The sequence below is a fragment of the Trichechus manatus genome, unplaced genomic scaffold, assembly GCF_000243295.1.
Source record: "Trichechus manatus latirostris isolate Lorelei unplaced genomic scaffold, TriManLat1.0 scaffold00038, whole genome shotgun sequence".
NCBI lineage: Eukaryota > Metazoa > Chordata > Mammalia > Sirenia > Trichechidae > Trichechus > Trichechus manatus.
This window is the reverse complement of record NW_004443974.1, coordinates 9,128,438-9,156,183: the sequence shown is the minus strand read 5'-3', so window position 1 is coordinate 9,156,183 and position 27,746 is coordinate 9,128,438. Positions and strand designations below refer to the sequence as shown.

General features: G+C 50.6%; 1 protein-coding gene across 1 annotated transcript; it reads right to left on the bottom strand.

Moving 5' to 3' along the window:
- Window positions 1-280: 280 nt before the first annotated feature.
- On the bottom strand, window positions 281-27,690 carry OLFML2A (olfactomedin like 2A). Its single transcript, XM_004375656.1, has 8 exons — window positions 27,592-27,690; window positions 17,889-18,152; window positions 12,331-12,438; window positions 9,162-9,371; window positions 6,240-6,489; window positions 3,584-3,814; window positions 2,331-2,516; window positions 281-885 (listed from the first exon to the last, which is right to left on the bottom strand). The coding sequence occupies exons 1-8, from the start codon at window positions 27,688-27,690 to the stop codon at window positions 281-283; spliced, it is 1,953 nt and encodes a 650-aa protein (XP_004375713.1).
- Between the last annotated feature and the right edge of the window lie 56 nt (window positions 27,691-27,746).

Genomic DNA, 27,746 nt, shown 5'->3' with positions numbered 1-27,746 from the left:
CTCAGTCTCCTCATCTGCTAAACGGGGGAAATGATCTCCACCCCCAAGGGTGGTGTTGGGTGAATACATGTAAAGCGCTGGGCACAGTGCTATAAGTGGAAGCGATTATTATTCCACTGGGTGCTAAGGAAGCTCTATCTGGCGATCGCCACATGCCTAGCACCTAGCCCTGGGCCTGGCACCCAATAAATATTTGTTGGCAGGGTCCTTTGCAGGAGTTGCTGTGGGGAACCCCCAGCCCCCACTGCCACTCCTCTCCTGGGAGGGCAGGGGTTCCCGCTCAGACCACGAAGTGAAGGGTGTAGGTGAGCTGGTGGCCATTGTCCCAGGCATACAGCACCCGCTCCTTGGGGTTGTAGTCGATCTGGGTGGTGTAGGCGTGCTCGTTGAAGAAGGGCAGCTGGGGGCGAGCGTCAGTGCCCGTGTGCGTGTCGAAGGCGTAGGCGACCTGGCCTTCGTGCTGGTTGTACGTGTCCACCGCATAGAGAATGCCGCACACCAGGAAGCAGTTCCCGTAGGAGTTTCGCCGCAGTCGTGTCTTCCACGTGGTCTCGCGGTGCACGGAGAGGTCGCCGGGATCCAGGCGGCTCAGCACGATGACCTCGGGCTGGGCTTCATCGCGGTCATCCACGGCGGGGTAGATGACCCACAGGCCACTCTCATCCACGGCGAAGTCGATATCCGAGTGCCCACGCCACTTCCAGGGCGTGGTGTCCTCATATACCACATCGGGCAGCAGCGCCCAGGAGGCCACGAAGCGCTGCCGCAGGTCGTACTTTATAATATTCTTGGTGAAGGCACGGTTGTAGTAGAAGGCGCCCTGGTACACCACGTGGCCAGTGCCGATCCAGTTGTAAGGCAGCTTGTACATGTTGCTCCAGCGGCCTGTGTGTGGAGGGCGGATAGTTATACCAGTCAGCCCAACAACCCCCAGTCTACCCTACATACCTGTGAAGCTGCCAAGAGCTCTCTAAAAGCCTCCTAAGCAATTGACATTGAGCCATTCTGTGTACCTGGTGCTGTGCTAATCATCTTATTACATCAGAACAGCCCCATGAGGGAGGTACTATTATCATCCTGTTTGCCGATGAGGAAAATGCACCTCAGAGGGCTCAAGATCACCCCGTTATGGAATGGCACAGCCAGGATTTAAACACAGGCTGATGTTGGCATCCATGCTTTGTCTCAGAGCCTTTGTGTACGCTGTTCCTTCTATCTGACTGCCATTCCCCATCCAATCTGCCTAGGGAATTCCTACTTATCTTTCAGAGCCCTCAGCCAATGCTATCTCCTCCAGGAAGCCTTCCCTGACACCCCCAGGCTGAGGAAGGGGCCGCCCCTCTGGACTCCCATGACCTTTTGTCTTAGCACTTATCACCTGCTTCCTCCACCAGCCTGTGAGATGTTCAGGCAGGGACCAGGCCAACTTTGACCTGGCAAAGGAAGAACTTTAGCTGTTCTAGTCCCTATCTTGTGACTCCATGGCTCTCAGGGTAAGCCCAAACTCCTTCACGTGGCTTACGAGGACTGTCCCACCCTACTCTCTCATCATTACCCACCCCCTATACCCTCTCTCTATGCCATCACCAGGCCTTTGCACATGCTGAACCTTCTGCCTGGAACACTTTTCTTTCTCCCTTCTGCATGGCTTACTCTTGCTCTTCCTCCGGGGCTCAGCTCAGCATCACTTCCTCTGGGAAGCCTTCCCCGATCTCCAGGCTGTGTTTCCACAGCCCCTAGAGCTCTCCCTCTATAGTTGTACTGAAATTATCTCTTTAAGCCTTTGCTTCCCCACTAGACTGTGTGTTTCTGGAGGGCAGGGCCATGTCCTATCATGCCCCAGATCTGATAACCACAATCCTGCCCTTCCCTGTGCTAATAGCTCTTGCTCAGACCTGCAGCTCCTCTAAGGCCTGGGGCCCTGCTGTAAAATGGGGTGATGACCCCTAGCTCATGGAGTTATAAGGATGCCGTGAGCTAGTATCCACAGGGCGATTAGCACATAGTAAACACTCAAAAAGTAGAAACTATAATTATTTTTCTCCTTGAGGTTAAGTCATATCCGTGAGGGCAGGACCAGGTCCATCTTGTTTGTGGCTGTATTCCAGCTCCTGACACAGTGCTAGCATATAGGGGTTCCATGGGATCTGGCTGGGCCCCCAGCCAAGCATTCCCAGACTCCCTCCTTAGGGTGCTGGCCATCCAGAGTTAGGTCAGGCTGTGGTGCCTGGACCACATGAAACCACAAGGCAAAGGAGGGCCAAGTCTCCATGGGGACCCTCCCCAGGCCACCCATGTCTTGCCCTCTTCCCATCTCTGGGGACCCCAACCTTGCTTGAAGTTTTCCAGGTTGCGGAACTCCACCAGGCTGTTTCCATAGTAATAGTTGGTGACATAGATCCTGTCGTCCTGCGCTGCAGGGTCCTTCATCCAGGCACCCTCGTGGCGCCCGTAGCTGTGGTGCCTCACAGGAGGGTCCACAGCCCGGAGGGTGCCTTCACAACTTGCCTCTCTGCCTGTGGGGAGTGAGGGGCACAGCATTTCATGCACAGACCCAGAAGCCCCAAGCTAGAGCAATGATCCCAGGAACATCATCTGGATCTAACTTAAATCCTCCTGATGCTTTGTTTGTGGCCTTGTTTTTTTTTTTCTTCTCCTGATTAAAGCAATCCCTGATCATTGTAGAAAACATGGAAAATTCAGAAAAGGAGAATGGAGAAAATAAAAATCATTCAAAATTCCATTATCCAAAGACATTTTTAAACATATCGTATTTCTTTCCTTTCTTCTTTTGCATGTACAATCATGCAGACATACTTTTAAAAACTGTGATTCCTCTGAATATACAATTTTATGTATCTTTTTTCCCCTCCTCTGAGCAATTTCTCACATCATTAAACAGCCCTTTAATGATGTGATTTCAGTGTTCTACCCGGGCCACCAGACAGCTGTGTCCTTTAACTTACTTAACCACTCCCCCAGTATTAGACCTTTAGGTTATTTCCAGTTTTCTGATGTTAGAAATAGCACTGGTTAAACCAGTTAGAGCTTCAGCTGTTGTCCATAACGCTGATGGATCGATCCTTCAGGAAAGACTGCTAGAAGTGGAAGGCACTCGGCCCAAAGCAGGAAATGTTTTTAAGGCTTGTTCTTACAGGTAGCCAAGATGACTTCCAGAAAGATGGAATCAATGACTTAATAATGAGAAAGGTTTTGACTGTTTCCAAAAGCCAAAACTACAAATGTGGACATAAAAACAGAAGGCCAAAGACTGGACAGAGGAAATAAAGACATGAAAGTGGTGGTTGATAAGAATTTGATGGGGAATTCCAGGTAACATGTTAAAAATGTGTTGAAGGTATGCTTGCTTTACAATCATTTTAAGTGTTGGCACATTTCCTTGTAAAAGGTCAGGTGATAAATGTTTTAGGTTTGCAATCACATGTTCTTCTTTTTTTTTTTTTTTAACAACCCTTTAAAAATAGTAAAAACTGTTCTTAGCTTGAGAGCCGTACAAAAACAGGCTGCAGGCTGGATTTGGCCCATCGGCTGTAATTTACTGACCCCTGTAAGGCTCACTCACCTTGGCTGGGGACTTCTAGGCGTGAAGGCAGCACGGTGGGCAGCGGACGGGTGGGAGAAGTCGGGGTAGAGGTGGTAGTGGGGTCCAAAGAGGGGGTGCTGGGGACCATGTCTGCTCCCTCTGAGGCCCTGGGCCCAGCCTCATCCTGCTCCGCTGAATTGGGTTCAGGTGGCCTGCCCTCCGCCTTGGGTGGCAGCTGCTCCAGCCTGGAAGTGCCCTTGAGGGTGTTGTCTGAGAAGAGAAGACCCTGAGCTAATATCCCAGCACCCGCTGTCCCCTGGGGCCCTGCCCAGGCCCACTGGTCTCCCAGCAGCTCTGGGCACCTTTTGAAGGAGGTGAAGGGGAGGACCCCCAGGGAGTGAAAGCCTAGAAGTGAGAGCGGGGGAGGACTTCACATCCAGTTGGCAGGGCTCCTAAGCCTGACTCTGCACTCTCCAGATGGGTGACCTCAGCAATTCCCCCTGCCTCTGTGGCCTCTGCTTCCTCCTCTGTGAAATGGGAGTAATGAAGGTCACCATGTTAGGCTGTTGTGCTGATTAAAGGAAAATGTATATAAAATGTTTGCACAGATCCTGGCACATATGAGGTGCTAAATATGAGACCCCTTTCCCTCCTAAGAGGAGCCCTGATAGTGCCATGGTTAAAGCACTCGGCTAACCAAAATGTCAGCAGTTTTTGAGCCCACCAGCTGCTCCATGGGAGAAAGATATAGTCTGCTTCCGTAAAGATTTACAGCCTTGGAAACTCTAGGGGGCATTTCTACTCTGTCCTATAGAGTTGTTATGAGTTGGAATCCACTCGCAGGCAGTGGGTTTTGGTTTTGGTTTTCTCCTAAGCATTAAGCACTTTGTGCCAATTACCTCATTTCCTAGATACAATTCCAGGAGGCAGAAACCCTTGCCCCATTTAATGGACCTTCTCCTATTCCTCTCCTCTGGAACCTACCCTTCAGTTTCACTCACCCAAGTGTTTGCCGCCTCATGCAGGAAGGCCAGGTGCGGCCAGCTTCCTGTCACCTCAGACCGAGGTCTCTGTCCCTTTCTCCATCTCCTTGCTTACCTCCTGTCTCCCATCTCTCAGGTGTTCCTGATATCCCCCTCCCTTCCTCCGCCCCAGCTGGCAGAGGGAGGGCTTTGTCAGCTCTCATGTAGCCTGGTTTGGGGGCCATCTCTGGGTCGTCTCCAACCCACACGTCTTTCTGGTCCAGGACGAATGGGGATCTGGGTAGGGAAAGCAGGAAGACGCAATGCTACACAGCAAGGGGACAAAGAAGACTTCTCAGCTCCAGGGACAGAGTGGAGTAGGGGGTCCCAGCCCAGCTCTGCCACCTCCTCACTGTGACACCTGGGGCGAGTCACTTCACCTCTTTGAGCTTGTTTCCTCACCTGTAAAATGTGGTTGCTGTCAGGACCCAATGAGACAGCATACGTGTAAGCATTTGAAAATTGTGATGCCAAGGACAAGGGAGTGGCACTGTTGTTGTGATGTTGGCCTGGTCCGCAGGCAACAGCCTAGTCAGTTGGGGGAGGGGCACAGAGGCCCCTTGACTTGAGGACAATTATGTACCTGACTTCCTCCTCCCCCACCCCATGTTGGGCTTCCTCTTTGCCCAGGGACTTAGCCAGGCACTGCTGTAGGAGCAGACCCTCTGGGGAGTCTGGTCTTGGCAGCCTGCCAGCCCAGAGACTTTGTTCCCACAGGCCTTGCTGGCATAGTCAGATGCCTGCAGCTGCTCTGGGACCGTGCCTCGGCTAGTGGCCAGAGGCTCTGGCACAGCTCAGGGCCAGCAGCTGGCACCAGGAGCTGGGGGAGAAGTAATGGCTGAGGGTAGTGCTCCAGGAGGCCCCTGAGAGGCCAGGAAACAGGAAGGCTCTTGAAGGAGACTGTCCATAACTGTCCTACTTCCCTTCCCCTTTGGGTGTGGGCTGGACAGAGAGCTTCACTGAAAGGAAGTGGTCAGCAGGGTCCAGGAAGTAGGGAGCAGAGGTCCTCCTCAGAGACATCAGATGAGAGCGGGCATCTGGGGAGGGTCTCAGAGGGGATATCAAGAGCCACGACCAGCAGGGACAGATAGAAATTTGGAGGCTCTTGGAACCTTTGTCTCTTTTGTTTCTTAGTGAATTACTTTGTTGCCCTTCACTGGGATCCTACAGGGAACTGCCGGGAAAATACAAAAGTCCATGGGCTTTTGTTTGGGGACATAAGAAGTGGGAGGAGCTGGCAAGGCCATCCATTCCAAAGCTAGTCTGCAAGTGAGGTGCCCCAAGGCCCAAAGTCACTTCCCAGATGCCTTGGCCTGGCTGCAGCCCCTGTGTTCTCCCACTCCCACCTGTGGCAATTGCCTGGTTATGGGTGTTTTTCTCACTAGCCTGAAAGCTCCATGGGGGCAGGGACTGTGTCTATCTTGTAGTAGACCTTCAGCAAACCTTTGAATGAATAGGGAAAGGTCCAGTGAGGGTGGAGAGACAGCTTTAAATACAGGAGAGGAACCAAGTGACCCTTCATGTTGGTTATATCATTCCATCCTCAACAACCCCAAGAGGAGGGTATTGTCCCCATTTCATGGATGAGCAAAGGGATGAGGGGGTCCCTGGAGCATTGTAGTCCATCCATCAGCAAGCCCTGCCCCCAAGGTTCCAATCTCCCTCCAACTCACCAGCCACGCCCTCAGTCGCTGCCTGCCTGCCCGCCTTGTAGTAGGTGATGCCTCGGATCACCGCCTGCTGCTGGGCCAGGGCCCGAGGCTTGGCTGTGGGCTGTGGTAACCGGCCTTTGCCACTCTCCTTCCTCAGCCTCTCGGTCTTCAGCAGCTTCTCCTTAGGGGGTTTTGGGATGCCCCTGTCTATAAAGCTCTTCTGTATGCTGCCATATTTGTTGGTGTCCTTGCCTTTCCCCTCAGCTGTGTCCTGGGAGAGAAAGTAAGTCTGAGACTTGGGGAGTGGTAGAAGGGATGTAGGAGCACTGGTAGCTCAGTGGTTAAGTGCTCAGCTGCTAACTAAAAGTCAGAGGTTTGAACCCACCAGCTGCTCCACAGGAGGAAGACGTGGCAGTCTGCTTCTGTAAAGATTTCAGCCTTGGAAACCCTATGGGGCACCCTATAGGGCTACTATAAGTCAGAATCATCTCAACGGCAATGAGTTTGATTTTTTTTTTTAAGAAGGGATGCTGGGGGTAGTCAGTGTAGATCTCTCCCAGGAGGTCACGGAGGCTCAGCATGTGGGGGCTGGAACTGGTCATGCTGCTCCAGGCCCAACATCCCAGGTATTCATGAAGTCACAGCTTCCTTTACCCACCTCCCCCTCATGGTTGCTCCATCCATGACTAGGGGTGCCTCAGTTTCCCCACTCAGCTCTCTCGCTCCCCTGCAGGCTTGAAGCCCAGCCTGATAAGGCAGATTTCTGACTCATTTCTCTGCTCCTGTTTCCTGCTCCCCAGGGGGGTAGACTGTTAGGATCAGCTCCCTAGGGAGTTGCCTCACCAGCTGGTGAGCTTACCAGCCCTGTCTCTCTTACTCGCTGGTCTTAGTGTGTAGGCAGGGGAAAGGTTCTTAGGCCCCTGGATAAGCTGACCAACTCATCCCAGTGTGTCCAGAACTTTTCCAGCTGTAGCACTGCAAGTCCTGCATCCTGGAAAACCCTTCAGTCCTGAGCAAACCAGGATGTTTTGGTCACCCTACCCCTAGGACATGTGGTTTCTAACATTTTGTGAATTTTGTTATTTTTCACTTCCTTGTAAATGCCTCTGATGCTGGCTTGGCACAAGAACACAAGGCCCATGACATCATCTATTGTCAAGCAGGATCTCTGGGAGATACGGTAAGTACAGTATCTAGATGTGCTTCGTGTCATTGCCCAACTGGCACCGGAATGAACAGGAAGACAGTTCTGGGTCAAGGCACCAGGCTTCCTCCTTACTTTATCTGCATCTAAGTGGTTCCAGCTGCAGACACAAATGGCCCTATTATTGCAGGGTCAGCACAGGAGCCCGAGAGGTGGCGAGGAAGAACACGGGTTTAGCAGTTACACAGATCTGAGTTCCAATCCCAGCCCAGCCACCCTCTCCCTGTATGACCTCTCTCCATGTTTCCCCGTCTGACAACTGGATAATGATCATCCATCCTCATATGGCTATGGGTTTAACTGAGATAATGTCTTTAACATTAAAGTGTTAAAAAGCAAAGATGTCACTTTAGGGACTAAGGTGTGCCTGACGCAAGCCATGGTGTTTTCAATCGCCTCATATGCGTGCAAAAGCTGGGCAATGAATAAGACTGAAGAAGAATTGACACCTTTGAATTATGGTGTTGGTGAAGAATATTGAATATTGAATATACCATAGACTGCCAAAAGAATGAACAAATCTGTCTTGGAAGAAGTACAGCCAGAATGCTCCTTAGAAGCGAGGATGGCGAGACTTTGTCTCATGTACTTTGGGCATGTTATCAGGAGGGATCTGTTCCTGGAGAAGGACATCATGCTTGATAAAGTAGAGGGTCAACAAAAAAGAGGAAGACCCTCAACAAGATGGATTGACACAGTGGCTGCAACAATGGACTCAAGCATAACAACGATCATGAGGATGGCGCAGGACCAGGCTGTGTTTCGTTCTGTTGTACATAGGGTCGCTATGAGTCAGAACCGACTTTATGGCACCTGCCAACAACAACGTCTATAAAAAAGTCAGGTTTAGAGTAGGGATTCCACAAATGTGAGATTCCTTCTTCCCCTGCTAACCTAAAAACAAGGCCACTGTGGGTGGTTGTGTAGGTTGTGTCCTGTACATGGGCGACTGGCTGGAGGGACAGGAGTAGGGTTGAAATCTAGTCTGCACTCCGTTTGCCGAGACACACACCCTAGAGTGTGTCTATCACAGGAAGGGGCCTTTTTATAATCTGCCCACCCAGAGGGAGCTTCTCTTTCTAATTTATCTGCTCGGGGCAAGGGTAATTTTTTTTGCCATCTGTCTGCCTAAAGGAAGTGCCTTTTTCAAATTTGCACAAAGGTGTGTTGTGTGTCACAGGTGGCTCTGGCTAGTGATAAAACTAGTGCCTCTGCTTACTTTCTGCTTTGAGCTTGATATGTAATGTTTGGATGTTTGCAGCAGGAGCTTCCCCACCCCAGGCTGGGTTGGATGAACAGGTGTTAGTCTGCAGGGGCCCCTGAGGCATTGCTCACCTACCCCCGAGCAGGCCTGACCTAGACAGGGGTCCAGCCACAGCAGGGGAGGCTAGAAGTGATGTTTCTGCAGCAGACCTGGTCTCCTAGGGCCAGGCAGAAAGGGTCATCTCCACAACCTCATTCCCACTAGTTTGGAAACCTGGAAATGAGAATACCTGCCAAATACCTGGCTTTGGGATGAGGCCCCTTGGTTGGATCCCTACATCTGCCCCCAGCTCACCTGTCCTTACTGCATGACAGGTTAATTCCCCCTTCCACCCTGCCATGGACTTTTTAGCCCCTCAGCCCTGTTCTACAGTGCCAAACCCCCACCAAGCTGGCTCTCAGGGTAGAGGTCCCAGTACACTACGCTCCCAAGCCCACCCCCCCTTCTGGGCCTGTAATCAGAGGCATGGCCTCACCTGAGCCTTGCTATCAAGGCCTGTGGCTAGGGCGGTGGCAGGTGCAGTGGCTTGGTCCTTCTGCAGCAGCTGGAGGCCCAGGCTGGAGAGCTCCTTCTTGATGCTCATCATGATGGCCGAGTGGTTCTCATAGTGCTTTAGCTGGTCGCTGAGGTGGCGCATGCTCTCCCTCACCACCTCATTTTCCCGGCTCAGGTTGGTCTTGATGCTCTGTGGGGGTAGGACCCAACATCTTTCCTCTACCAGCTTTCTCAGACACCCCACCTGGGAGGACTCCCCAGCTTCTGTCATGAGGCTTTGCTGCCCAATCTCCCAACCAGGGCTTGGAGGTGGAGGTGAGGGTGGTATCAGCAAGCACGTGTGGAACAAAAGATGCTGCTAAAGGACCCTATAGTTATTTTTCTTTTAAAGGTAATAAATGAATTAATTAAAAAGTAGAAAATGCATGGTCATGGTACTAGATTAAAAAGATACAAAAGGGTGTAAAATAACATGTCTCCCTCCCACCTTTGTTTCTCAGTATCAACCATTGTTCTGGGTTTCTTGTGGAGTCTTCCAAAGAGGATCTATGCGTTCGTAGGGACAATGTATATATACATATATATATTTTTAACATTTTGCTTTTTCACTTAACAGAGTATATGGGAGCTGTTCCATATCTGTATGTCTAGTGCTCCTCATTCCTTTCAATGGCAGCGTAGTATGCCGTTGTATGGATGGGCCATAATATATTTAGCCAGTTTCTTATTGATGGTCATTTAGGTTGCTTCCAGTCTTTTGCATTACTTTTTTATTTAATAAGTAATACATAAATACTTTCTCTTTATAAAATACTCAAACAATGTAGACGGAGTGAAACCCTGGGGGTTTTGTCATAGGTGAGTCTCTGATCACTCCTAGTTTCCAAGTCTCAGACTTCTCTCCTGGGCTGTGTTGGTTCCTCCTGAGACACTCAGCCCTGCGTTTACTCCCAGTTTTGTTCTCCTGCCCAGCCTCATTGCCCTCTTACTGAGGGCCCTGGCTCCCTGCCGAGCTCTGACCAGTCCCCACCCCCTGGATCTACTCCTGGTCCTGAGTCCGGCTAGGAACAGACAAACTGCTCAGAACCACAATGCTCTCTTTCTGTGTATCCCCCACTACTCTGGGATTCCCCATTGCTGGGCCAGCAATCACTCCTTCCTACTGTGTCCATGTCTACTTGTCCATGGGGCAGGACTCAGGAAACCTGGGTGACCTGGCAGGGATCAGCCATAGGTTCCCAAAGCCCCATAGGATCTGGGGTATGTTTGAGATTCCTTTAGCTTCCTAGCTGAAGCAAAAGAGACTGATGCGAGATACAGGAAGCACCTCTTGGTTGTGAAGCTGTGGAGCAGCAGAACTATGAATTCAGAATCTCATTCCCAGAAATTTTTACAAAGGAGAGGAGAACCTAAAAGTGGTTTATGTCCAGTTAGCCCTTGGTGTGAACACAAATCAAAGACCAAGATGGCAGCAGGGTAGGAGTCAGACAGACCTGGGTTCAAATCCTTGCTCTCCACTTCCTGGCTGGGTGACCTTAGGCTAGTGACTTTACCCCTCTGAGCCTCAGTTTCCTTGCCTGTAAAATGGGGATCTTCATCATAATAATAACCAAATTGCAGGTTACTATAAGGATCTGAAAGACTAAGAAAGGTGAAAGTGCATTCTAAATTAGGTTGCAGGGAAGAGAGATGTCCAAATGTATAAGGTAGGGTTTCTCAACCTCAGCACTGTGGGAGATTGTCGTGTGCACTGTAAGATGTTTAGCAGCATCCCCGGCCTCTACCCCACCTCTCAAGTTGTGACAACCAAAAATGTCACCAGACATTGCCAAATGTCCCCTGGGAGGCAAAATCACTCCTCGCTGAGAACCACTGGTATAAGGGAAGAAAGCAGAGGGAAACTGGCACCTCAAATTGCTGCTTGACCCCCTGGAATGTTTTCCCTTTAGCAGAGGAAGCCAGCTCCTCCCAAGTGAGGCTGGTCTCTCTACCTCCTTGTAGGGTTAGCAAAAAGCTTTTTTTCATAGGGTTATCACTTAGTAAACCATAGTGAACAGAAGCAAAGTACATATAATGCAAAACAGAAGATAATTAAAAAATCATGTCTGTGGCTTTGGAAATCATTTCTGATTTGTTCCAGGCCCAGAAGGCGTACCCTCCAGACCACCTGGCTCAGAGTTATGTGAAGTGAGTTAGTATTTCCTGAGAATGCAAGACAAAGGTCAGAGGAGGGTAACTTCAGAGCCAACAACCATGAGCCTGGCATGTACAGGAAATACTGGTACATGGTAGAAATTCAGTAAATGTTAGCTTTCTCCCGTGGAGGCATGGACTTGGCACATGGTAGGTACTCACAAAACACATTTTGAACAATTGTGACCTCAACTTTAGGATTTGTAAAGGGTTAATGTCCCACCCTGGGGCACAGGATGCCCAGGTGCCCCCTTCTTCTGGAAAAGAAGCTGGGAAAGGAAGCCCCCATGCCTGATCCGGGCAGCTGCATGTCCTCAGGTTCCAAGCCACCCAGCAGAGGCCGGATGCAGGAAACAGGCGGAGGCCAGGCTGTGCCAGCAGATATGCAAACCTTGAACCTGTAGCCTGGATGCCCACACTCACTCAACTCTGCCCCATCCACAAGGAACAGTCCCAGCCACCCATCCAGCCCTGCAGCACATTCACCCTGATCAGGAGATGCTCAGCGCCTCTACCTCCACTGCAGGTGGGTGCTGGAATAGTCATGCAGCCTGGCCCTTGTGGGCTTGTGCAGTGTCACCATGCTGCACAACCCCAGGGGGCACCACTCACATGGCATTCTATATGAATGGTGTCTCAGGAGTTGCACAATGTATGGGCCCTGGTCTTGGTGAACTGAGAGCACCTGAGAGTTCCAGCCCCCTCCAAACCCTTTCCATACCACCAGCAGGTGCTTCGGTTTCTCCAGCCCTCAAGCTTCCTGCAAGTCCCTGAGCAACAGTCAGATCTCTTCCCCAAAGGCTGGACCTGTGACTTACACCCCCTTCCCAGTTCCTGCTGGAGTTCAGCTTCCAACAGCCACCAGGGTCAAGCCAGAATGACCTAGGCCGCCTCGGACACTGCCCTTGGCCCCCATCACTGCACCAGACTGGCCTCCAGCTTGAGCCCACCCTTACCTCTTCCAGCGTGTTCATCTGGGAGGCCACCTTGTGGACATAGGCGTGCACTTTCATCAAGTCCATGCTATACAGGGTGCCCTCCAGGAGGTCTACCATGGACTGCAGCTGCCCAAGACAGGGTTAGAATTAGGTTAAGGGTGCAAGAGGAGCCCCACAGCAGCTAAGATCACCAGAACCCTGAGCCTCAGAATGGCCTGCTTGGACCTTCAGCACTCACTAGACCCAGCTGCTAATAAGCAAGAGAAAAGCAACTGATTCCACCTTTTGAGCACTTAATGATGCACAAGGCACCATGCTAGGGCTTTAATGAGTTATTTCACTTAATCCTCACAACAACCCCACGAGGTGTATCACGAACCTCGAAGGAGCTCCATCCAGATCCTCTGAGATCCCTCTTACTGTGTCTGTGCCCATCCCTGGCTTCCAGTGCCTAATGGCCTGCAACTGTGCCTCTCTTTGGAAGGCCACCCTTGGACTACTACAGCCACTGTGCCCCAGAAGTGCCAGGGTGGCCTTAGGCAATGACTGGTGTAGGAGTCTAAAAGTTCAGCTCCCTAGCCCCAGTGGGGACAAAGTGAGCTGTGATTCACACTCCAGGCTCCCCTGGGGATTGGGCTAAGGCTGGGACTCTGCCTGAGATCACAACTTTCTGGGCTTCTGCCCCTTCCCTGTCCTGTTTCTCCCTCTTCATTACCAGTTTCTCCTGGGGGCACTTTCATAATAAATCCCTTGCACATGAATCCTCACCTCAGGGTCTGCTTGTAGGCACCCAGCTTAAGTCAAGGTATGAACTACTTTTATCCTCATTTTACATATTCAAAAGCTGCAGCTTAGAGAGGTGAAGCCCAAGACCACCCAGCTGTAAAATGGAGCCAGGAGCAGAATCAGATTGTATAAACAAAAGCCTCTTTCCTATCACACATTACTGCTCCTCTCTCGTGTCCATATGGGGAAACTGAGGCCCAGGGAGAGGGAGGGGCTTGCAGAGCCTGGAGCAGACCTGTCTCCCCTTCCCAGCCCAGGGCTCTTCCCTGCAGCTGCCCCTCCCCTCCCCCTCTCAGTGGCACCTCATCAGGATATAACACTTCTCTCCAGATGGCAGAGATGCCAGCCAGAGTGTCAGGGAAACCTTGGCACAAGGGGCTGATTGGGAAATCAGCCTTCCCTGGCTTCTGGGGAAGGGCAGTTCCTCCGGCCCATCCTCCACAGGGCCCCACTCTGAGCCTGACAGCATATCTCAGGGCTTGAGCAGGGCCAGTGTTCCTATCTGGCCCTGGCCAGCTATTTCCAAAACAGTTCTACTCCCACCCTCCCAGGGGTGTTGAAACTATTTTAAGCCAGGAAGAAAATTAAGCCAGGGAGCTTTTCTCTGAGTGGAATCTGATCTCTAAAACAGAAAACAGGGGGTGGAGGGCTCTGATGGAAGCAGAGGTAGGGGCCCAGAGCCTTCCTTCTCTGCTCCCCTACAATCCTGCTCAGATCCTTGAGGGGGCTGCCATGAAACCCCTAGGGCTCTGTGAGCACGGTTGGAGAACCATGCACATACACCCATCTGTGCCTCAGCTTCCTTCTCTGGGAAATAGGGCAATAGGGTGTGGTAAGGAGCAGCAATGTCTGGACAGGGCTCAGCACAGAGTGGGCACACAGCAAGAGCTTCATGAATATCAGCAACGATGATTACTGTTCCAGGGGGTTAAGTGGGAACCTCCCACCTTTGCTCTGCTGTCTTCATGGCTACCAAAACTGGCTTCCCCAAGCACAGCTTTGACCATGGATAGATAACTTTCTAAGAAGCCCTGGTTGTGCAATGGTTAAGCACTGTTAACCAAAAGGTCAGTGGTTGAATCCACTAGCTGCTCCATGGGAGACAAGACCTGATGATCTGCTCCCATAAAGATTTCAGACTAGGAAACCCTATGGGGCAGCTCTACTTTGTTCTATAGGGTCACTATGACTCAGAATCAACTCTATGGCATACAACAACAGATAACTTTCTGAGGCTCCCCATAACCCACATGTGGCCTCTCATCTCCTGAGCCTGGCAGCCAACCAAGCCCTCTATGATCTGTCCTTGTCACCCTTTTTGGCTTCAGCAGATATTTACTCTGGGCAGACCCTGGGCCAGGCACTAAAGACAATGATGAACAGGACAGACACGGACCCTCATGACCCTCCATAGGCTGTCAGAGAACACACGACAGTAACACATAGGTGCCCAGACCAGGGAACACAGACAGTAACACGTACGTGCCCAGACCAGGGAACACAGACAGTAACACATATGTGCCCAGACGGAACACAGTAACACATACATGCCCAGACCAGGAAACACAGTAACACATACGTGTCCAGACCAGGGAACACAGATAGTAACACATAGGTGCCCAGATCATTAATGACAGGGGCGCTGACCTTATCTGGGAGCGGGTGTGGATTAGGGAAGGCTGCCATGATTAGGAAGTTTTATTTGAGCTGAGCTCTGAAGGAGCACAAATTAGGCAAAGATGGCAGAGGAAGGGCATTCCAGGTAAAGGAAACAGCATGTGCCAAGGGCTGGAGGTAAGAAGAAACATGGTGTGTTAGAGCAGCACTACTCAAACTGTGCTCTGTGGACCAGTGTCGGTCCAAACCACGTTACCAGTCCTTCTCATCATAGAAATGAGAGGATGAGTTTAGAAACTTTCATAGCCAATTGACGGAGTAGTTTTACATGTGTTGACTCTAATAATAAAACATTGGACTTGTATTCTGTGTATCTGTTTTTGTTTTGTTTAATTTTGCTAGTAATTCCTTTTCATAGTATTTTACAAAAGTATTGTTTCATGACAGATTGGAAATTTTTAAGCTGATCCTTCACCACAGATGGTTTGAGAAGCACTGTGTTAGAGGAAGTGACAGGCAGCCTGTGGGACTGGAGCAGCAAGAGGGCAGGGAAGCATCCTGTGCCACACTCACTCTTACTTGCTCTCACCCCGAATGCCCTCACTGCTTCTTTGCCTGGTGGACTCCTATATATCCTTCAAGGCCCAGCTCTAACGTTACTCCCTCCTTGGGGCTCACAGTCCCTGGGCTATTCCCCAGCCCGGCACTGGCCACACTGCCATTATTGGGGTTAGGAGCTGTGTTCCCCACAAGCCCGGGGATTCTTCAAGGACAGGGAGGGAGCAAAGAGGTAAGAGGTATGCCCCTGAATCCAGCCTGCTCAAGAAAGGGGGAGTTCCAGAATCCCCTCCCTTATACACAGAGCCATGTAACTAAGGTGAAATCACAACTAGAGTTATTAACTTGAGAGGAAGGGCTGGGGTACAGCATGGGTGCCCTCCTCCCCCCACTGCAGACTCCCTTTAGCCTCATCCCCTGAGAGCTGCCCACAGAGAGCCTCCTGCTGGTAGTAGGGGGTGAAGTGAACAGAAGAGGACCTTGCCCTGTCTCCTACTGCCTGTGCCTCCTTCTCATCTTGGGGCTCCTTGGGTACCCCTCAGGTATCAACCCTGACGCTGGGATACCACTGAGGTAGGGCATTCTCTCCTCCTCCTCTAACGCTACCTGCTAAGTCTATACCACCATCACCCCACTCCAGTTCTGTAAGGATGAATGAAGATCCCCACAGCTGCTAGTGCACCGAAAAGGCCTACGCGACAACAGGCTCCTGGCTGAGAGGGCTGCCCAGTGATACCTCCAGTGGGCAAGGGAACATAGCAGAGAATTCTTGGGTTCAAATCTTAGTTCCATCACTTTCTTGCTGTGTGATCTTAGGCAAGTCACAGCCCGTCTGGGCCTTAGATTCCTCCACGAATAAAGACCATAAGTTCTTTCTCCAAAGGGTTGTGGCAAGAATTAAATTAGCTAGCACTTATGAAAGGGCTTTGTGAATACTCACATGAAGGATGCTTACAATTTAGTTTTTGAGAGGTTGACTTGAGCAGAAGCAGGGCTTGTCCCAGTAACTGAGGACTGGCTTAAGGCCTGTGTGCCTGGAGTCTGCAGGACCCCAGCAAGGCCCCAGGGAGTTAGCATAGTTCAGGGACCTCCAATTTGTCAAGAGGCCACTTGGCCTAAAATTCAATATCATCACCCTATCCCACCCCCGAACTTCGAGAGTTTTGGCATCCTTCAGGTGTTACAAAAATAAAACTAAAGTTAAAGTTAAAGAAAACATTTTTAGCCAAACGTTGGAAGACAATTCTCCCTAAGACTCTTGCTTTTCTGGATGTCTTGCATGCAGAAGTACTGACTGCCTTTGTTCCAGGCTATCTGGTTGTATAGCAAATAGCCTTGAAAGATAGAGACAGTGCTTCCCTCCGGGGGAAAAAGGCAGGCATGCTTAGTGCCTGTTACAAAGGATTTGGGTTCCCTAAGCTCAGGGTTCCTTTCTTGTAACATAACTCACTGTGTGTGCAGGTGTTATCTGGCCCTCATTGCATTGCCCTGTGGGAATTGCAGCTGGGAGAAGTGGTATGTACTCTGGCTACTGCTATTGCTGTGAGTAATAAAATCGTTTGTATCTCCGACCCAAGAGACTCATGTCTTCTGATAGCCTCCACGAAACTGTGGTAGGCTAACTTGTTGGCTTGCAAGTAGGGTAACATCTCAGACCCTTCACAGTTCTTGATACCCAACAGGCAAAAAAGACACTCAAGTGTTTGAAAGAGGTTACAAGATAAAAAGATATTCTCAAAAGACACCAAACAATCTGGTCCTTTACAAAAAGGAAGGCAGGAGAGCAAAGTGGTTTACAACATATGCTTTGGACACAACAGGACCTGGGATTAAATCCCAGCTGCACTAGGTCCAGCAAGCACCGAGGTGAGCATGTACGCATTGCACAAAGGTGCCTGGCTGGCCGTGGGGCCTGAGAGCTAACCTGCACGCACCTAACCAAGCCTTGTGTCCTGGTGGTGGGCCCTGGCAAGGGGCTGTGTTCCAAAGATGGTGCCTCTTTCTAATTTGCCTACCTAGAGTGGGGGTTTTTTCTAATTCATACAAAAGAATGGTTTAGACACGAGGCTGTCTATCATGTGAATTTGGGCAAGTTCCCGAACTTTTCCCAACCTCAGTTTTCTCACCTATACAATGCGGGCAATGATCTCAGATTTCACAGAACAGTTTAAGGATTTAGAGAAATAATGTGTAAAAAGAGCTTAAAGCAGCATCTGGCATGCAGGTAGTGCTTGACTAGAGAAAATGTTATTATATTAAAAACTGTAAAATACCACCAAATTTAAAATTCATTAGAAATATACAGTAGAGACAGGTGCTGGCAGATGAATTGGTTTGGGTAAAACACAGAGCACTGGAATGTATCAAAGGCACTGGATTGAGGTAAACTAGTCATTAGCTAAGGAATCCTGCTTCCATCACTTACTGGCTGAATGGTGTTAGGCAAAACGTGGCTTCCACTCATGGAGCCTCAGTTTCCCCACCTGTAAAATGGGGATAATAACAGCACCTGCCTAACAGAGTGTGCCGAATTTTCACTGGAGAGACAGCCTACTACCTGAAAAGCACCCACTCAGGTGGTGTTCCTGCCCCTACCCTCACCCCAGAAACGTTACCTTGAGGAGCTCAGGCGCCTGCTTCTTGAGCTTCTCCATCTTCCACTCGTTCTCGCAGGGGTTGAGAGAGGAGGGCGGCGCAGTACAGGAGCAGCGGCAGTCGGAGCCGGAGCTCACTGTCTCCACGGTGTAGAAGTCCTCGACCCGCGCCCGCCCACTGCGCACCCGGCTGCACGCATCCTTGCTCAGTGGCCGCATGATGCACTTGCAGCTGCAGTCCGAGCCCTCCGAGGTCATCCGCACCTGATCCACGTCGCCGAACACCTTAGAGGGAGGTGGGGGGGTGGTGGCAAGAGGGTCTCTGATGAGTAGCCGGCCAGTGTATCCAGCCCCACTAGTGGGCGTGGTTAGAGGAGGCCAAGAAGGGAGCAGCCCTTATAGGGAAACAAAGGCTTTACAATAGTAACAATTAAAATACTAATGACTGCTGTGGAAAAGTTTGTCAGTTCCTCAAAAAGTTAAACATAAAATTGCTATTCCAAAAATCAAACCCATTACCACCCAGTCAATTTCAACTCATAACGACTTTATAGGACAGAGTAGAACTGCCTCGTAGGGTTTTCAAGGCTGTAAATCTTTACCGAAGCAGACTGCCACATCTTTCTCCCCTGGAGCGGCAGGTAGGTTCCAACTGCCAACATTTCATTAGCAGTCAAGCACTTAACCACTGTGCCACCAGGGCTCCTAAAATTGCTATATGACCCAGCAATTCCACTCCAAAAGAACTGAAAGCAGGGACTCAAACAGATACTTGTACACCAATGTTCACAGCAGCATTATTCACAATCGTCAAAAGGGGGAAACAACATAAGCGTGTATCAGTAGATGAACAGATGAAGTATGATATAGCCAGAGAATGGAATATTATTTAGCCATAAAAAGGAATGAAATTCTGAGTCCCTGGGTGCTGCAAATGGTTAAGCACTTAACTACTAGCTGAAAGGTTGGCTGTTTCAGCCCATCCAGAGGTGCCTTGAAAGACAGGCCTGGAGATCTGCTTCTGAAAGCTCACAGCCTTGAAAACCCTATGGAGCAGTTCTACTCTGCACACTTGAGGTCTCCATGAGTTGGAATCAAATCATCTCAACAACACCACCACATAACCTAGTAATTCTACTCTTAGGTATTTACCCAAGAAAAATGAAAGCAGATGTTTATATTAAAATTTGTACACAAAAAGGAATGAATTTCTGATACTTGCTACCACATGGATGGACCCTGAAAACATTATGCTGAGTGAAATGTCCGATACAAAAGGAAAAATATTGTATGATTCTACTTATGTGAAATATTTAGAATAGGAAAATTCATAGAGACGGAAAGTAGATTAGAGGTTACCAGGGCCTGGGGGCCGGGGGATGGAGAATGGGGAGTTATTGCTTAATCAGTACAGAATTTCTATTTGGGGTGATGAAAAATTTTGGAAATAGTGGTGATGGTTGCACAACATTGTGAATGTAATTAATGCCACTGAGTTGTACACTTAAAAAATGGTTAATACGGCAAATTTTATGTTATATTTTACCGCAATAAAAAATTTTTTAAACTGAAAAAAAAAAGGAATGAAATACTGATACATTCTCACATACTACAATAGGGATAAACCTTGAAAACATTATGCTAAGTGAAATAAGCCAGACACAAAAGGCCACACACATATTGCATGATACCATTTATACAAAATATCCAAAATAGGCAAATCCATAGAGACAGAAGGCAGACTAGTGGTTGCTAGGAATTGGAGAAGTGGGAAGTGACTGCTTCATAGGCACAAGATTTCCTTTTGGGGTGATGAATATGTTCTAGAACTAGAGAGTGGTGATGGCTGCATTGTAAATGTACTAAATGCTGCTGAATTATACACTTTAAAGCAGTTAAAATGGTAAATTTTATGTTATGTGTATTTTACCACAATAAAAAAATATTAATGATGACCTTTTATTGAGTACTTACTATATCCTAGCTACTTTGCTAAGGTATCACATGTCTTACAGCCTGTGATAATACCTGTGTATGGGAGGGTACTGTTGCCTCCAAAATCCTTACCAGGGCCTTTAAGGCCCGCATGAGCTGACCTTTCCCCCAACTCCTCCTCTATCACCCCTTGCCTTCTGATGGCTCATTCCATTCCAGCCTCAGGGCCTTTGCACATGTAGTTCCCTCAGCCTGAAACCCTCATCCCCCTAATATTCCCCTGGCTTACTCCCCCACATCACTTAGTTATCTGTTCACATGTCATTTCCTCTGAGAAGCCTTCCCTGACCACCCACCTCCCATTACTCTCTCTTGTCTTATCCAGTGACTTTGTTTTTCTTTATTGCACCTATTATCACCTGAAATATATCTGCGTTTCTTCATTTTCTGTCTCCCTTACATCACTGTAGGCACATTAGAGACAGGGACTTTGTCTTGTTCCCTCCTATCTCCCTGGAACAATGCCTACCTAGCCCATGGTGGATACTCTATAAATACCTGTTGGATAAATGAGTCTGCATTTTGCAGACATGCTACAGCAGAGGCATCTGGAGCCTGGGTTACTAGTTGTAAGACAGTGGACAACTCAACTTTTCTGTGCCTCTGTTTCCTCATCTATAAAATGGGCTCTTGCCTCATGGGGTTTTGTGAGGATTAAATGAGTTAGTACAGGCAAAGAACAGGGCTCACACATAGTCAAAACTTTTTAAGTGTGAGACATTATTAATACAGATGAAGAAATGGAGACTTAGAGAGGTGAGGTCATGTCCCTAAGGTCACACAGTTTCAACGTGGCAGATCCAGCTTTGGACTCGGCTATAGATCACAATCATTGCTCTATGTTCCTTCTCCTATAGACCTGTTTCCCCATGCCCTGTCAGACCTTAAACAGGTTATAAAACCTCCCTGAGTCTCAGTTCCCTCAATGATAAAATGATGGGATGCCACATGCCCAGGTCCAAGTGTGGTTAATGGCCATTGGGGGCAGAAGGACTGTGCTGACAGGAGTCAGCTCAGTGAGATCCGCTGCAGGTGCCAGGATCAGTCACCACCTCCTGCCTACCTTGCCAGCTGTGCTCTGGAAGCCCCAACCAGTCTCTCCCCTTGTTGGCTCAGCCATCCCACCCTGGGCTCCAGGCCCTTGGGATGCAGCTAATCATGGCTTGTTCAATAACCACCCGAGGACTCAGGGCTAGGAAGCCACCAGAGCCAGGTGAGCTCACAACCCCCCTGGGCTTTCTGGCAAGCCCAATGCTCACGGGTGTCTGAGGTTGTCTGGGGAAGGGCCTTAGGCATTTTGTTTCTGCTCTAAGTTCTCAGATACCTGTTGGGGCCCTTGGCCTCTGCCAAGCCCTGGGTGAGAGCTGGGCCTGCAGAAGAAATAGATGGAGGTGGGTTCTTGACCTTTTTGGCCATAGTGAGCTCTGGAAGACAGAGGAGGACATGCATGAAGACTGCCCAGAAAAGGATGTCCTTGGAGGTCATTTTTATTGAGAAGGGTGTTCCAGGGAGAGCAAATAAGATCTGCGAAGGCAAGTGGGAGACAGGCACTTTAGGGGGCCCAGAGGTGGTTCACTGTGGCTGGTGCTTGTGGGGAGCCTGGAGTGGCAGAGTGTGAGGCTGGGGGTGTGGGTGATAGATCCCAGCTCATGGAGGGCCCTGAAAGCTGGCTGCAGATCTTGGCTGCTTCCTGAAAACACTGGGGAGCCAAAGGAGGAATTTAGGCTGGGAGATCCAGGGTCAGATCTGCATCATAGCAAGTTCACTCAGGCTGCAGGATAGGTGGTGGATGAAAGCGGCAAGCCTGGAGGCCTGGAGCCCAGGAAGGAGACATCTACTGGGCACTTACTGAGTGCCGGGGAAGTAGGGACAGTGTTAGAAATAAACCTTGGGCCACCTACAGCTGTGTGCCCTTGGGTGGATTACTTAACCTCTCTGTGCCTCAGTTTCCTCATCTGTAAAATGAGGTACTATTTGTGCCTACCCAACAAAGAACTGCATGAGGACTGAGAGATGGAATACCGGTGCTCACTCCACTCCAGCCTCTGAATAATATTCCATAATAATAATAGAGTATAGCTGTTAATTATTACCATTAACAATCCTGAAAGGGAGTAGAGAATGTTTATCCATTTGTTTCTCTATGTGGGTGCATTGGTAGGTATTCTTAGCAGTGCCCGACAGATGAGGAAACTAAGCCCGAGAATTATCAAATAACTTGTTCAAGGAGATTAGAGTCCAGGTGGGCTGGACTTCCAGACCCCTGCTTTTTCTGCAGCCCCAGGTCTCCCACCTAGGGAGGGGGCAGGGGAAAGTGGAGAGGGAGGTGGGGAAGGGGGTGGGCTATTAGTAGAAGCTTTGGCCTGGGCCCCCTGTGGGCAAAGTCTATTCTGGGCGCTGTGGGGGCAATTCTCCCTGCCTGTGAACACTGATACCGCCAGACTGAGGGTCCTGCACATTCCCTGGGCTGCTGCTAGCACCCAGTGGAGTCCCTTTCTTTTGGGGTTCCTGGGGTCCCTGCCTCTGCTCTGCTGGGATCCTTAATCACCCTCTATCCTATGCCTCTAGGTGGGACTGAGGACCCAGTGGGTAGATGTAAGTGTGTTCTTAATGCCCAGGCCAGAGAGGCCTTCTCGGGACCCACCCAGACCCCTAATACCCTCCCACCCAGCAGCAGCCTCCACATCAGCCGCAACATTCCTTTCCTCTTCAGATGAGGTGCTACGTCCTGATGAGGAGCAGCCAGGTCCTGACGCCTGCCAGGAGTCGGAAGAGGGCCTCTGCTGCCAGCCTCGGCTGTCAGGAGTTCAGGCCTCGCAGGTCAAAGCCAAGCCTCCCACTAGTGCCCATCCACCACAGTCACCCTCACCTCTGTGGCTGTCATGGACACGGCCCTACATCCTGTGATTACTAAGTTATGTGGTGCTTATTTGGGGAGGCAGCAGGGTGCCAGGCCGGGGCTCAGATCCCAGTTCCCACTCCTCTTCCCTGCGTAGCCTTGAGTAGATCCTAAACCCCTCTGAGCCTCAGCTTCCTCATCTGTAAAATGGGGAGATTAAGCCTCTCCTTCTGAAGCTTGTTGTGAGGCTGAAACAAGTCAATGCATGCAGAGTGCCTGGCACGGAGCCTGGCATAGAATAGCTGCTCTTTATATAGTGCCTAAAGGAGCCCAGGTGGTGCAGTGGTTAAAAGCACTCGGCTGCTAACCGAAAGGTCAGCAGTTCAAACCCACCAGCCACTCCATGGGAGAAAGATGTGGCAGTCTGCTTCCGTAAAGATTTACAGCCTTGGAAACCCTATGGAGCAGTTCTACCCTGTGCTATAGGGTTGCTACAAGTTCAAATCGACTCGACAACGGCTTATGCAGTACCTGCTATTAAAATTGCTGCCAACAACTTTTCCTCACATTTGCACATCATTTGCTTTCTTTGCTCTCACCACAACCGCCTCTTAGAGAAGAGAAATCTAAGCATCAGAAAAGACTAGGAGCTTGCCCGGGGTCACACAGCACAGTCTGACTCCAAAATTTGGTTTACATGTTCCTCCCATGGCCACCCACAGCTACAAGGCAAGGGTTTCTCTACCAGCAACTGACCTGTGGCAAACAGATCTACAGTGAAGGAGTCCCTGAACTGGGCTGTGGGTGCAGAAGACCTGGGGCTTCCCCTGGGCCTAGCCCACCTTACCCTTAGCATGAGGGCTAGAGATGCTGATGAGCAGAAAAGCCCCCACCTCAGCTCCCCATCTCTCCCTGCAGCCATGTTCAGCACACACTGCTGCCAAATCCCCCAGAAGTGTGGGTGGTTTGTGCTTTAAAAGGTCCCTAAGCACTTGCAAGGAAATCCCATAATGAGATGGCAAGAGGGTGTACTTGAGATTTTTCTGAAGAGAAAGATGGATAAATCTGGCTGGTATTGGGAAGGCGGGGTCAAGCAGGAAAATGTTTCAGAAGCTGAAAAGGTTCAAATTGTGCCACCTTGAGGTTGCGTCTTTGCCCACTTCTCTTGTGGCTAGCCCAACCTCGTGGCGAGGGTATTTCCATGAGCTCCTATAGGCAACAATCTCCTCTAGAGCCCACTGCCAGCTGGACACCTCCCCGGGAGGCCTGCAAGCACCCCAAACTGAATCCACTCAAAATTGGACCCAGGATCTTCTATCTGCTCCCAAACCTGTGTTCACCTACCCTCTTGCCCAATCCAGATCTCTGAGCCTCCCTCTTACCCTAAACAACTCGTCAATTGCCATGTCTTTCCAATCCTTCCTCCTAAATGTCCCCCATTTCTGTCTCCTGCTCCTACTCCATGGCCATGGCCCTAGTTCAGGCTGTATTAACTGCCTCGACAATACAGTAGCCTCAAAACTCCTTTTTGATGATCTATATTACTCTCTTGCTCCACAAATCTCCATGGCTCCCTATCACTTCCACCAGCTCTTAACCAGAGGATTTGCCTCAGAATTATCTGGGGTGTATTTGGAAAACACAGATGCTTAGGCCCTCCTCCACACCCTCTGACTCAGACTTCTCCAGGTGAAGGTCTAGGCTTGTGTATTGTTTATAAAGCTCTTAAGGCCATTTGGATGCCCACTAAAGGCATTGCCAAGCTCTTCAAGCTCCCTTTGTCCATATTTGAGCAGGCCCAACCTGACACTTTTGAGCCTCAGTGTTCAAGCCTGTCAAATGGGGAGGAATCACTGAAGCCTCAGAGGGTTTCCAAAAGGGTTGTATAAGCTCCTGAATGTCAGTGCTGGGCAAGGGGCTTAGCACACTGGATGCTCCTCAGGGCTTTGTCCTGAGTTCACCAGCCAAAGATACCATTGTGGCAAGACCTTCCCTGCAGAGAGGGACCCTGTGGGCCTGGCCCGGCCCTACTCTCTTCATGTGCACCACTGTGCAGCCCTTGCCTGCTCCAGAGCCTGTTTCTAATTACACCCACAGGCGAAACCCCCGGCACTGAGGCACAGCAACGCCTAAGCTCCTGGGACCAGCCTGGCTTGGAACATCTGATCCAGCCTGGGGCACCATCACTGGCCTGCTCCAGCCCCTCCTCCTCCCCTGGCCCAGCTCCCACAGGCCTTGGCCTTCCCTCTGTCCTCAAGCCCCAGTTAGCAGTGGGTAGACCAAAGCCCTGAATGCACGGAAGAAGTGGGGTGCCAGCAGCCCTATTACAGATGAGAAAACTATGAGGTAGAGAGAGGGAATTCTCAGCCATATTCTAAGGTCACACAGCAAAAACGGGGTCCCTAGAGGTCTCTGGCACCATGCCTGGGTGTGATGTGGATACCTGTCTGTCCATCCCAATTTTCATGCTGGGTAAGCTCCTCAGAAATACCAGGGAAGCTACGAGCTCCCTCTCTCACCCCTAAGCTGGACAAAGCACTTCCTTAGATGGAAACTCCGAATCCTGTTTAGGAGAGACCTTGCTATAAACACGACATTAAAACGCACTGAGTGAGGAGCTGGTAGAGACCATAATGTTCTATGGTGAGCAGTGGGGGAAAGCTACCCTTGTACCCTTAAACCTATTAGGCAGGAGAGGGGCTGGACCTCCCAGGAACAAGAAGGCTGAGGAGGGGGCCAACTTAATCCTTTTGGGCCCTAGATAGGCTTTAAGCCCCAAGCTGGTCCCCCAAGGGCTCAACCCCCACCCCTACCCTAGGGAAAACAGGATAGGCTTGGAGAAGAAGGAGGGATTGTTATGGGGGAGGGAGTGGGTGATAATGAAAACAGCTCTCTCTGCAGAGCCATCAGGAGTCCGACTGTGCTGAGGAATGCGGAGTAAATTTACCCATCACTTGATTTTTATTTTTCCCAGCTGGCTGAAGTGGAGGGGAGGTGTCTAGGGGAGGGCTGTGCTGAGTCCCCCAGCTGCTTCATCCTCCAAACTCTAGGATGTGCCTCTCTGCCCCACCAGCCCCAGCTTGCCCCAGGACAACTAAACACACACACCCCCCCAACCTAGCAAGTGTTTGGCTGACTCACTACATAAACAGGGTATTGGGTTTTCTTTGTCTTTGCTTTGTTTTAAATGTGAGCCCTCCCGCACAAACTCTACAGCCCCTGTGTGGCTTAGAGGATGCCCAAGACCATATTCCTCCCAGCCTGAGAGATCAGGTCAGCTGGGGTTTTCGGCTCCCTTATTCCTCTACCTTAGGCAGGTCAGGGAATACTAGAAGGCCCCATATGGAAAGGAAGTTGGGGAGACATTATCTTTCAGATGGGGGAACTGAGGCCCGGAGAGGGGCAGGGACTTGCCCAAGGTTGCACAGTGAAAGAATGGCAGAGGAAAGGCCAGAACCTAGGTCTCCTGATTCACAAGCCAGCTGCTTCTCTATACACCCTAAGTTTCTCCATCTGTAAAATGGGAATGATATACATTCCCCTCCTTGTCCCTGGAGTACACAGTGAAGACTACTGCCCACATGTTTTCACATCCTAGGCTGAACCTTCAGGGTGAGGGTCTGCTGGTGCTTACTGCTCAGTTGCCTGTTCTGTGGCTAGTGGCTTCTGCTCTTTACCTGTATGTGGACAAGGCAGTCCCACCTTTCACCAGGAAAGAGGCTGGAGAGACACCAAGAGAAGCCACTCCCTTGGCCTCATGCTCTGAAAGCACTGAAGGCCAGGACCAGGGCAGGGGGAGGATGTTCAAGACCAGGTATCCCTCCCAGCCTAAGAGATGAGAGGTGGCAAAGCACCAATCAAGCTGTCTCTGTCACTCTCTCTTCCTCACTGGGTCATTCCTAGAACATGCTTAAGGGGTCCCTGCTCTGATTGACTCCCAGTGCTTCCATTCTGGATCTCACACCCTCATTTGAGGTCCCCGTGATAAGATTCCAAATATTCTGTCCCATAATCAATCACAGTATCATTTATTGGGCACTTAATAGGTGCCAGGCATGGTGCTAAGCACTTTGCAGGCATGATCTCATTAAATCTAGACACATTCAACCCCAGAGAGTGGGTACTATTATTATCCCTACATTTACAGGCTAGGAAATGGAAGCTCGGAGACGTGAAGGCATCAGCCCAAGGTTACCCAGCTATGAAGAGCAGATGTGGGATTCAAGCCCAGGTGTGCTTGGCACCAGAGCAGATCCTCTTAGTCACAACAGAGACCAGCTCAGGTCACTTCTGTAGGCACCTAGTCCTTCAGAGGGTGCACCAAATCCCTGGCAGGAGCACCAGGAATCAGGCGAGAGGCCAGCCCAGCTGGGTACACTGGGCAACGACTCTAGGTCCCCAGTACGGCCTGAAAGCCTTGGCCAAGGTCTTGCTGCAAACCTGGGGGTCACTGGTAGCAGTTACCCAGGAGTCTGCCCCCATCTGGGTCAACCTCTCACAGAAACCCGGAGCCAGTTCTTCACGCTGCCCTGCCCAGTGCTCCTAGGAACCCCTTCCCTAGGCTGCGGACTGCGTTTGCGGTCTGCACCCCTCCCTAGCTTCCAGCTCCCCACTCCCTGGTTCTGGGGTTCAGTGCTGACCTTCCCCCGCACCGGACTGGGTCTCAGCGCCCCTTCCTCAGGCTATGGGTCTCAAGCTCCACTACGTCTCCAGCACTTTTTCCCCCACGCGCTCCTCTTCCCGACTCCTAGCCCCTGCGGCTTCTGTGCTACTGGGTCCTCTGCTTCTGGACCCGGAGCAGCACGGTCCTTGGCTTACACCCCCCAGAACAGCGCCCCCTCGCGTTGGGCTCCCCGCTGAGCAGCGCCCAGGTCCGCGAGGAGCGCGTACCTTACTGTCGGCGCGCAACGAGCCGGGGCGCAGGAGCAGCAGCAGCAGCAGAAGCAGGCGCAGCGGCCGGGGCCGAGGCGCGAGGGCGGCCGCGGCCATGGCGGGATGGGCACGGCGAGCACAGACGAATGGACGCGAACGCTGGGATGCAAGGG

Coding starts and splice junctions, on each gene's coding strand:
- OLFML2A (XM_004375656.1), bottom strand. CDS start 27,690: ATGGCCGCGGCCGCCCTCGCGCCTCGGCCCCGGCCGCTGCGCCTGCTT. Junction 12,439..17,888: donor AGGCGCCTGAGCTCCTCAAG/GTAACGTTTCTG, acceptor TGTCTTGGGCAG/CTGCAGTCCATGGTAGACCT. Junction 3,815..6,239: donor AGCGACTGAGGGCGTGGCTG/GTGAGTTGGAGG, acceptor TTCTCTTCTCAG/ACAACACCCTCAAGGGCACT.